Genomic DNA, 10,281 nt, shown 5'->3' with positions numbered 1-10,281 from the left:
TACAGTCTTTCTCTGTGTTACAGTCTCTATGTGTGTTACAGTCTTTCTCTGTGTTACAGTCTCTGTGTGTGTTACAGTCTTTCTCTGTGTTACAGTCTCTGTGTTACAGTTTCTCTGTGTTACTGTTTCTCTGTGTTACAGTCTGTGTGTTTGTTACAGTCTCTCTCTGTGTGTTACAGTCTCCCTGTGTGTTACAGTTTCTCAGTGTGTTACAATCTCTCTGTGTGTTACAGTCTGTGTGTTACAATCTCTCGGTGTGTTACAGTCTGTGTGTTACAGTCTGTGTGTGTATTACAGTCTCTGTGTTACAGTTTCTCTGTGTGTTATAGTCTCTCGGTGTTACAGTCTCTCTGTGTGTTACAGTCTCTTGGTGTGTTGCAGTCTGTGTGTGTTACAGTCTCTCTCTCTGTGTTACAGTCTCCCTGTGTGTTACAGTCTCTCTGTGTTACAGCCTGTGTGTGTGTTACAGTCTCTCTCTCTGTGTTACAGTCTCCCTGTGTGTTACAGTCTCTCTGTGTGTTACAGTCTCTTGGTGTGTTGCAGTCTGTGTGTGTTACAGTCTCTCTCTCTGTGTTACAGTCTCCCTGTGTGTTACAGTCTCTCTGTGTTAGTCTGTGTGTGTGTTACAGTCTCTCTCTCTGTGTTACAGTCTCCCTGTGTGTTACAGTCTCTCTGTGTTAGTCTGTGTGTGTGTTACAGTCTCTCGCTGTGTTGCAGTCTGTGTGTTACAGTCTCTGTGTGTTACAGTCTGTGTGTGTGTTACAGTCTCTATGTGCGTTACAGTCTTTCTCTGTGTTACAGTCTCTGTGTTACAGTTTCTCTGTGTTACTGTTTCTCTGTGTTACTGTCTGTGTGTATCTTACACTCTCTCTGTGTGTTACAGTCTGTGTGTTACAGTTTTGCTGTGTTACAGCCTGTGTGTATGTTACAGTCTCTCTCTGTGTGTTACAGTCTCCCTGTGTGTTACAGTTTCTCAGTGTGTTACAGTCTCTCTGTGTGTTACAGTCTGTGTGTTACAGTCTGTGTGTGTGTTACAATCTCTCTGTGTGCTACAGTCTGTGTGTGTGTTACAATCTCTCTGTGTGTTACAGTCTGTGTGTGCATTACAGTCTCTCTGTGTGTTAGTCTCTCTCTGTGTTACAGTCTCTCTGTATTAAACCCTCTGTGTGCCTCTGTGTCAGTCGTTGTCTCGGTTACACAATCTCTCTCTCTGTTACAAGTTCTCTCTGAGGGTTGTGCAGCGTGTAACCTTGCTCTGTATGATACAGGCGCTCGGTATTTTGCAGTGTGCGCACTCTGTTACAGACTATATTATATGGCCTCATCATTGGCTCCCAGGTGGTGTGGAGAAGAGGGTTGGGAGACAGGGAGGAGTTTAGCAGCCCCGCTGTGTATCACGGCCTCGTGTTCCCTGGCCTTCGCTCGGAGGGTGGCAATGCTGCAGCTGCGGACCTCCTCTGGACTCGGGCTGGGGCAGGAATTGTCTCGGATTTCCTGCACCACTGTCCGGAAAGGAGCGGCAACCAGGACCTCATCTCGGTCAGCTTGGGACCCCGGCCAGGGGTAGATGGCTTTCTCCGTCTTGTGGTTGACCGGTTGGACCTCCGGATGGTCACATTTCTCCTCCTCGGGACAGTTGCTGGGCTCCTGGTCTCTGCTCTTCTCTGTGGCTCTTCCCTGGATCTTCAACTGTCTCCTCAGCTTAGCTCTACGATTCTGGAACCAAACCTGTGGAATAAATCCCTCAGTCAATTGCCTGATCATTTAGCTGGGCATGAAGGTAAATTAAAGTTCCCCCCTTCTACATTGTACTTCAGTGCAGTACCAAGGGAGAGCTGCACTGTCGGATGAGACATTAAACCGAGGCCCCCTCTGTCCTCTCAGGTGGATGTAAAAGATCCCACGGCAGTAGTTCAAAGAGGAGCAGAGGTGTCTTGACCAATATTTGTTCCTGAACCAACATCACTAAAACAGATTATCGGGTCATTAACACATTGCTGTTGTGGGACCTTGCTGTGCACAAATTGGCTGACACATTTCCCAACAGTGACTACACTTCAAAAGTACTTCATTGGCTGTGAAGCGCTTTGGGACATCCTGAGATTGTAAAAGGCGCTATAGAAATGCAAGTCTTTCCTTTAATTGGCTTTCTCCCTTTCCCCTTTCCCCTACTTCCTCTCTGAAAGAACTGACTCCTGCCTTAGCTCCTGTTCCAGAGGCCTCGGCCGTTGGCCATTGGCTCCTGCAGGTGTCTGTCAGTCATGTGTCAGGCTGGACAGTGGCTGTGTGCAGGGGCAGGGCCAGGACGAGCGGACATTACTGTGTCGAGGCAGAACCTCGTCCGAGCCCATACACGTACACCTTGTACCAGGAGGGGCCGGGTAGTGATCAGGAACAGGAATCCTAGCTGCCTGCTTCATTCCTGGGCCACTGAGGCCACAACATTGAAAAATCTCAAGACCAGAAAAAAATATAGGGCTGTCTAGTCTGTCTTCTGGTATCAGGGAAAAATAGTAAAAAGTTCAAATTAAAGATGCTATATCTGAATGTACGAAGCAGTCGTAACAAGATAGATGAATTAATGGCACAAATAGAGATAAATGGGTTTGATCTAGTGGCCACTACTGATACCTGGCTGCAGGGTGACCAAGGTTGGGAACTAAATATTCCAAGGTACTTGACTTTTAGAAAAGATAGGCAAAATGGAAAAGGGGTTGAGGGGGTTAGCCCTGATAATAAAGGATGAGATAAAAACAGTAGTGAGAAAGGATCTTAGCCCAGAAAATCAGGATATAGAATCAGTATGGGTGGAGCTAAGAAATAACAAAAAGACTTGCATTTCTATAGCGCCTTTCACAACCACTAGACGTCTCAAAGCGCTTCACAGCCAATGAAGTACTTTTGAAGCATAGTCACTGTTGGGAAATGCATCAGCCAATTTGTGCACAGCAAGGTCCCATAAACAGCAATGTGATAACGACCAGATAATCTGGGTTTTTTTGTTATGTTGCTTGAGGGATAACTATTGGCCAGGACACTGGGGATAACTCCTCTGCTCTTTTTTGAAATAGTGCCATGGGATCCACCTGAGAGAGCAGATGGGGCCTCAGTTTAACATCTCATCCGAAAGACAGCACCTCTGACAGTGCAGCACTCCCTCAACACTGCACTGGAGTGTCAGCCTAGATTTATGTGCTCAAGTCCCTGGAGTGGGACTTGAACCCACAACCTTCTGACTCAGAGGCGAGTGTGCTACCAACTGAACCACAGCTGACAAAAGGCAGAAAACACTGGTGGGAGTAGTTTATAGGCCCCCTAACAGTAATTATAATGTTGGACAAAGTATAAATCAGCAAAGTAGAGGAGCATGTAACAAGGATAATGCAATAATTGTAGGGAACTTTAATCTTCACATAGACTGGGCAAACCAAATTGACAAAAATAGCTTGGAAGACGAGTTCATGGAATGCATTCGAGGCCGTTTTCTAGAATACTATGACGAGGAACCAACTAGGGAACAGGCTATTTTAGATCTGGATTTGTGTAATGAGACAGGGTTAATTAGTAATGTGGTTAAGTCTGAAATTAGGGCCTTAAATTTAAACAACGCTATTTACGGAGGTATGGGGTGCCAGCTGGCTAAGGTAGATTGGAAAATTAGATTAAAAGATATGTCGGTAGATAAGCAATAGCGAACATTTAAAGAAATAATTCATAATTCTCAACGAATATGCATTCTCTTGAAGGATATAAACTCCACTGGTCTAACCGTGGCTAACTAGAGAAGTTAACAGAAGTTAAGGATAGTATTAGATTAAAAGAATAGGCTTATAATGTTGCCAAAAAGAGTAGTAAGCCTGTGGATTGGGAGGGTTTTAAAAATCAGCAAAGGATGACCAAGAAATTGATCAAGAGAGCGAAAATAGAATATGAGAGTAAACTAGCAAGAAATATAAAAACAGATTGTAAGAGTTTTTACCATTACGTATAAAGGAAGAGATTAGCAAAAGTAAATGTGGGTCTCTTAGAGGCAGAGACAGAAGAAATTATAATTGGGAATAAGGAAATAGCTGAGATGTTAAACAAATATTTTGTATTTGTTTTCACAATAGAAGATGCAAAAAACATACTGGAAATAATGGGGAACCAAGGGTCTAATGAGAGTGAGGAACTTAAAGTAATTAATATTAGTGAAGAAAAAGTACTAGAGAAAGTAATGGGGCTAAAAGCCGACAAATCCTAATGGGTTTTTTTAAATGGCTGCAGAGATAGTAGATGCATTTGTTATGATCTTCCAGAATTCCCTAGATTCTAGAATGATCCTCATAGAATGGAAGGTAGCAAATGTCACCCCGTTGTTCAACAAAGGAGGCAGAAAGAAAACAGGGACTACAGGCCAGTTAGCCTGACTTTAGTAGTAGGGAAAGTGCTAGAATCTATTATTAAGGATGTGGTAACAGTGCACTTAGAAAATCATAATAGGATTGGGCAGAGTGAACACGGTTTTATGAAAGGGAAATCGTGTTTGACACAGCTTTTTGAGGGTGTAATTAGCAGGGTCGATAAGGGGGAACCAGTGGATGTAGTATATTTGGATTTTCAGAAGGCATTCAATAAGATGCCACACTATAGGTTGTTACACAAAATTAGGGTTCATGGGATTGGGGGTAATATATTAGCATAGATTGAGGATTGGTTAATGAACAGAAAACAGAGAGTAGGAATAAACGGGTCATTTTCTGGTTGGCAGGTTGTAACTAGTGGGGCGCCGTAAGGATCAGTGCGTGGGTCTCAGCTATTCACAATCTATATCAATGACTTAGATGAGGGGACCGAGTGCCTTCTCTTCCCCAGAGAGCTGTGGAGGCTGGGTCATTGAATATATTTAAGGTGGAGATAGACAGATTTTTGAATGGTAAGAGAGTCGAGGGTTATGGGGAGCGGGCAGGGAAGTGGAGTTGAGGCCAAGATCAGATCAGCCATGATCTCATTGAATGGCGGAGCAGGCTCGAGGGGCCGAATGGCCTACTCCTGCTCTTACGTCTTATGTTCTTAGGTTAATGTATCCAAGTTGGCTGATGAGACAAAGCTAGGTTGGAAAGTAAGTTGTGAGGAGGTCGCAAAGAGGCAGCAAAGGGATATAGACAGGCAAAGTGAGTGGGCAGGAAGGTGGCAGATGGAGTATAATGTGGAGAAATGTGAAATGTTCTACTTTTGCAGGAAGAATAGAAAAGCAGAATATTTTTAAAAGGTGAGAAACTAGTAAATGTTGGTATTCAGAGGGATTTTGGTGTCCTTGTACACGAATGCAGGTACAGCAAACAATTAGGAAGGCAAATGGTATGTTAGCCTTTATTGCAAGGAGGTTGGAGTATAACAGTAAGGAAGTCTTACTGCAATTATACAGGGCCCTGGTGAGACCACACCTGGAGTACTGTGCACAGTTTTGGTCTCCTTACCTAAGGAAGGATACACTTGCCTTGGAGGCGGTGCAACAAAGGTTCACTAGATTGATTCCTGGGATGAGAGGGCTGTCCCATGAGGAGAGATTGTGTAGATTGGGCCGATACTCTCTGGAGTTTAGAAGAATGAGAGGTGATCTCATTGAAATGTATAGCATTCTTAGAGGGCTTGACAGGGTAGATTCTGAGAGGCTGTTTTCCCTGACTGGCAAGTCTAGAACTAGAGGTCAAGGTTGTGGGTTCAAGTCCCACTCCAGAGACTTGAGCACAAAATCTAGGCTGACGCTCCCAGTACAGTACCGAGGGAGTGCTGCACTGTCGGAGGTGCCATCTTTCAGGTAAGATGTTAAACTAAGGCTGTTTGTGGGAGCTTGCTGTGTGCAAATTGGCTGCCGCGTTTCCTACATTACAGCAGTGGCTACACTTCAAAAAGTACTGCATTGGATGTGGGACGTCTTGAGGTCATGAAAGGTGCTATATAAATGCAATGTCTTTCTTTTTTTTCGAAGGCAGGTAAATGGAGTTGAGGTGCAGATCAGCCATGATCTAATGGAATTGCTGAGTAGATTCGAGGGGCTGAATGGCCTACTTCTGTTCCTATGTTCATATTTTCCTACTGGTCCCTACAAGCCCCTCCCCCGGCCCGGTCAGGCATTCCAAAAACTGACCACCATCTCCACGGAGTCATCTTTTCTTGAATCCTGCCTGAATCTCTCCCTTTTCAATTTATGCTCATGTCTCTTGTCCCACGCCAAGTATCCCCGATCGATCCTCTACATCGCCGGGCTTTGTTAGTTTGTAAACCTCAGTCATACCCACCTCAGTCTCCTCCTCTGTGAGCCCACCCGCATTATGTTTAATTCTCTGACCCTCCGAATCATTCTAGCAGCTCATTACTGCATCTTTTCAAACTCAGAGAGAGTACCGGGGGGAACCGGCTTGCAAGCAAACAAGAGTGGCAGGTTCGACTGCAGGGGGGTGGGGGGAGGGGTAGAGTGCCAGACTGAATGGGAGAGGAGTGAGTGGCAGGTTGGATGGGGGTGCGGGGGGAGGGGGGAGTACCAGTCTGAACTGGGGGGAGGGGCAGTGCCAGGTTGGAATGGGGGAGGAGGAGGGGGAGGGGTGGAGGACAGAGGGGGAGGGGGAGTGGCGGAGGTGGTATGGGAGGGGGAGGGGTGCTGAGGGGGGAGGGGCAGAGGGGGGAGGGGGAGGGGTGGGCGGAGGGGGAAAGGGGCAGAGCGGGGAGAGTGGGGGGGCAGGGGAGGGGCGGAGGGGGGAGGGGGAGGGCAGAGGGGGGAGGGGCAGAGGGCAGAAGGGGAGGGGGAGGGGCGGAGGGGGAGGGTCAGGGGAGGGGGAGGGGCAGAGGGGGGCAGGGAGGAGGGGGGAGCAGAGCGGAGGGGGAGGGTGGAGGGGGTGGGGAGGGGAGGTGGGCAGAGAGGGGAAGGGGCAGAGCGGGGAGGGCGGAGGGAGGAGGGGCGGGGGGAGGGGCAGAAGGGGAGGGGTAGGGGAGGGGCGGGGAGGTGGAGGGCGGAGGGGGAGGGGCGGAGGGCGGAAGGGGTGGGGGAGAGGTGGAGGGGAGGGACATGGGGGAGGGGGAGGGGCGAAGGAGGCGGGCAGGTGGAGGGGGAGGGGTGGAGGTGGTGGGGAGGAGGAGGGGTGGAGGGTGAGGGGAGAGGGAGGGGAGGAGGGGGTGGGAGGGGGTAAGGGGAGGGGGGAGGGGGAGGGGAGGGGGAGGTGCGTAGGGGAGGGGGCGGGGTCGAGGGGAGGGGGAGGGGAGGAGGCCGGAGGGGGGAGGGGGAGGGGGCAGAGGGGAGGGGGTAGGGCTAGGTGGAGGGGAGGAAGGCAGGGGAGGGGAGGAGGGCGGGAAGGAGGGCGGGGGAGAGGCGGAGGGGGGAGGGGCAGTGGGAGGGGCGGTGGGAGGGGCGGAGGGGGGAAGGGTAGGGGAGGGGCAGGGAGCAGGGCGGAGGGGGAGGGGAGGAGAGCGGAGGGGGAGGGGGAGCGGAGGAGGGCGGAGGGGAGGGGCAAAGGGCGAGGGAGGGGAGGGGCAGAGGGGGAGGGGGAGGGGCGGAGGGGGAAGGTGCGGGGGAGGGGCAGCGGGAGAGGCGGAGGGGGGAAGGGTAGGGGAGGGGCAGGGAGCAGGGCGGAGGGGGAGGGGAGGAGAGCAGAGGGGGAGGGGGAAGGGAGGAGGGCGGAGGGGGAGGGGCAAAGGGCGAGGGAGGGGAGGGGCAGAGGGGGAGGGGAGGAGGGGAGGAGGGGGAAGGTGCGGGGGAGGGGCAGTGGGAGGGGCGGAGGGGGGAAGGGTGGGGAGGGGCAGGGAGCAGGGCGGAGGGGAGGGGAGGAGAGTGGAGGGGGAGGGGAGGAGGGCGGAGGGGGAGGGGCAAAGGGCGAGGGAGGGGAGGGGCAGAGGGGGAGGGGGAGGGGAGGAGGGGCAGGTTGAACTGGAAAGGACTTCTCTAATCGCAGCTTCATTTTAATAACAGCCTGTACGGTTCAGAAAAATCCCAATGTTATATGACACACAAAATTTAATGCTTTCAAAAATTGTCATAACATTGAATAAAACTGTAATTTAAGGAGCATTAGAACAAGAGTTACAGACTGTACTCTGAGAGGTACAATATTAATTACCTACACAAACTCCAAAAAGATTGATAGATTCAACAGTACAAATAGGCTAGCATAAAACATCGATACATTCGCCAGAAAAGTTAATCTTTCTCCCAGTAACACTTCCTATTGTCCCTTAAATGCTCTCCCCAGCCCACACTCTCCCTCTCCACCCTCTCCCCAGCCCACACTCTCCCTCTCCCCCCTCTCCCCAGCCCACTCTCTCTCTCCCATGCACTCTCCCACACTCTCCCTCTCCCCAGCCCACACTCTCCCTCTCCCCCCTCTCCCCAGCCCACACTCTCTCTCCCATGCACTCTCCCACACTCTCCCTCTCCCCAGCCCACACTCTCTCTCCCATGCACTCTCCCACACTCTCCCTCTCCCCAGCCCACACTCTCTCTCCCATGCACTCTCCCACACTCTCCCTCTCCCCAGCCCACACTCTCTCTCCCATGCACTCTCCCACATTCTCCCTCTCATTTGAACTCCTCCCTCACAAATGACTCCTGCACTCCCATTTTTTAAAATTTGTGCACAGGATGTGTGCGTCGCTGGCAAGGCCAGCATTTATTGTCCATCCCTAATTGCCCTCGAGAAGGTGGTGGTGAGCTGCCATTTCAGAGGGCAGTTAAGAGTCAACCACATTGCTGTGGGTCTGGAGTCACATATCGGCCAGACCGGGTAAGGGCAGCAGATTTCCTTCCCTGAAGGACATTAGTGAACCAGATGGCTTTTTATAACAATCCATTACTGATAGTAGCTTTTTATTCCAGATTTATTTAATGAACTGAACTTAAATTCCCCAGCTGCTGTGGGATTTCAATTCACGTCTTATTAACCCAGGCCTCGGGATTACTACGACGATAGCAAAATACTGCGGATGCTGGAAATCCGAAATAACAACAGAAAATGCTGGAAAAACTCAGCAGGCCAGGCAACATCCGTGGAGAGAAAATAGAGTCAACGTTTCGGGTCAAACCTTTTGTCAAGACTAAAGAAGCACAGGAAATGAAATAGATTAAAAGGCCAGTATGGGGGCTGGGAGAGAACAAAAGAGAAGTGAAGAGACATTAAGAGGTATTCAAAACCAGACGAGATGGTGATAGGGCTAGTGGAGACAAAAGACGGCTCTAGATTAGGTGTGAAATACGCTGGCAGAATGGGAGACAGCTGCCATGTGGGAGAGAGAAAAAAAAGGAAAAGAGGGGGTGGTGGGGGGGGGGAGGGGGAGGGAAGACCCAAAGCAAAGGTGTGGATAAAAAATATAAGTAAAAATGTAATAGGGGTCGAGGTTATGATGTGAAATTGTTGAACTCGATATTGAGTCCGGAAGGCTGTAAAGTGCCTAATCGGAAGATGAGGTGCTGTTCCTCGAGTTTACGCTGAGCTTCTGTGGAACAATGCAAGAGGCCAAGGACGGTGAGGTCAGAGTGGGAGTGGGGCGGTGAATTAAAATGACAGGCGACCGGAAGCTCGGGGTCACCCTTACGGACTGAACGGAGGTGTTCCACAAAGCCTCGGGATTACTAGTCCAGTAACAGAACCACCATGTTACTCTATACCACAGCGTTACCGTATGCCCTCTGTTCTACACACACCCTCCCTAAATATACTTCTGAATGTTTTTGTCAGCTGTACCTGTACTCTGGCCTCGATCAGGTCTAATCTGAGTGCCAGGGCCTCTCTCATGAAGATGTCGGGATACTGAGTTGTCTGGAATGCTTTCTCAAGCTCCTCCAGCTGCCAGCTGCTGTAGTTCGCCCGCGCTCGTCGCTGCTTTACCGGCCTCGACTCGTCTGCACGGCAAAAATCACAGAAGGTAAAAAGGTTTCTGTCTACACCCTCAGGCTGTCCCTCAGCACTTTCACAACCAATTAATAATCTTTCAAGTACAGTCACTGTTATACTGGTAACCATGGCAGACAGTTTGAGTACAGCAAGGTGCCATAAAGAATAAAGTTAATTTGTTTTCGGTGCTGTTGGTTTAGGGGTGACTGTTGGCCCGGACACCAGGGTTTCTTCAAATAGTGTCGCGGGAGCTTTTACATCCCCATGGATTGGCAGACAGTTTAACGTCTCATGTTAAAGACAGCACTTCTGACAATGCTGCACTCCTTCATTACCGCACTGAGGTGTCAGCCTAGATCAGGTGTAAAATGGAACCAGCAGTACAAGAGCAGGAGTTATAGCGCAATAAACACTTTGGCAG

General features: G+C 49.8%; 1 protein-coding gene across 1 annotated transcript; it reads right to left on the bottom strand.

Annotated features, from left to right (window-relative positions):
- Window positions 1-1,311: 1,311 nt before the first annotated feature.
- Window positions 1,312-9,989, bottom strand: LOC147110329 (visual system homeobox 2). The gene is made up of 3 exons (XM_086002224.1): window positions 9,980-9,989; window positions 9,711-9,868; window positions 1,312-1,728 (listed from the first exon to the last, which is right to left on the bottom strand). The coding sequence occupies exons 1-3, from the start codon at window positions 9,987-9,989 to the stop codon at window positions 1,312-1,314; spliced, it is 585 nt and encodes a 194-aa protein (XP_085858350.1).
- Between the last annotated feature and the right edge of the window lie 292 nt (window positions 9,990-10,281).

This window comes from Somniosus microcephalus, chromosome 11, assembly GCF_052327205.1.
Source record: "Somniosus microcephalus isolate GS21.2 chromosome 11, FLI_Smic_1.0, whole genome shotgun sequence".
NCBI lineage: Eukaryota > Metazoa > Chordata > Chondrichthyes > Squaliformes > Somniosidae > Somniosus > Somniosus microcephalus.
This window is presented reverse-complemented; position numbering and strand designations above follow the sequence as displayed.

Bases quoted from the DNA above. Each gene is read 5' to 3' on its own strand.
- LOC147110329 (XM_086002224.1), bottom strand. The intron at 1,729-9,710 runs GTACAGCTGACA...TTTATTCCACAG, and splicing joins TGATCGAGGCCAGAGTACAG to GTTTGGTTCCAGAATCGTAG.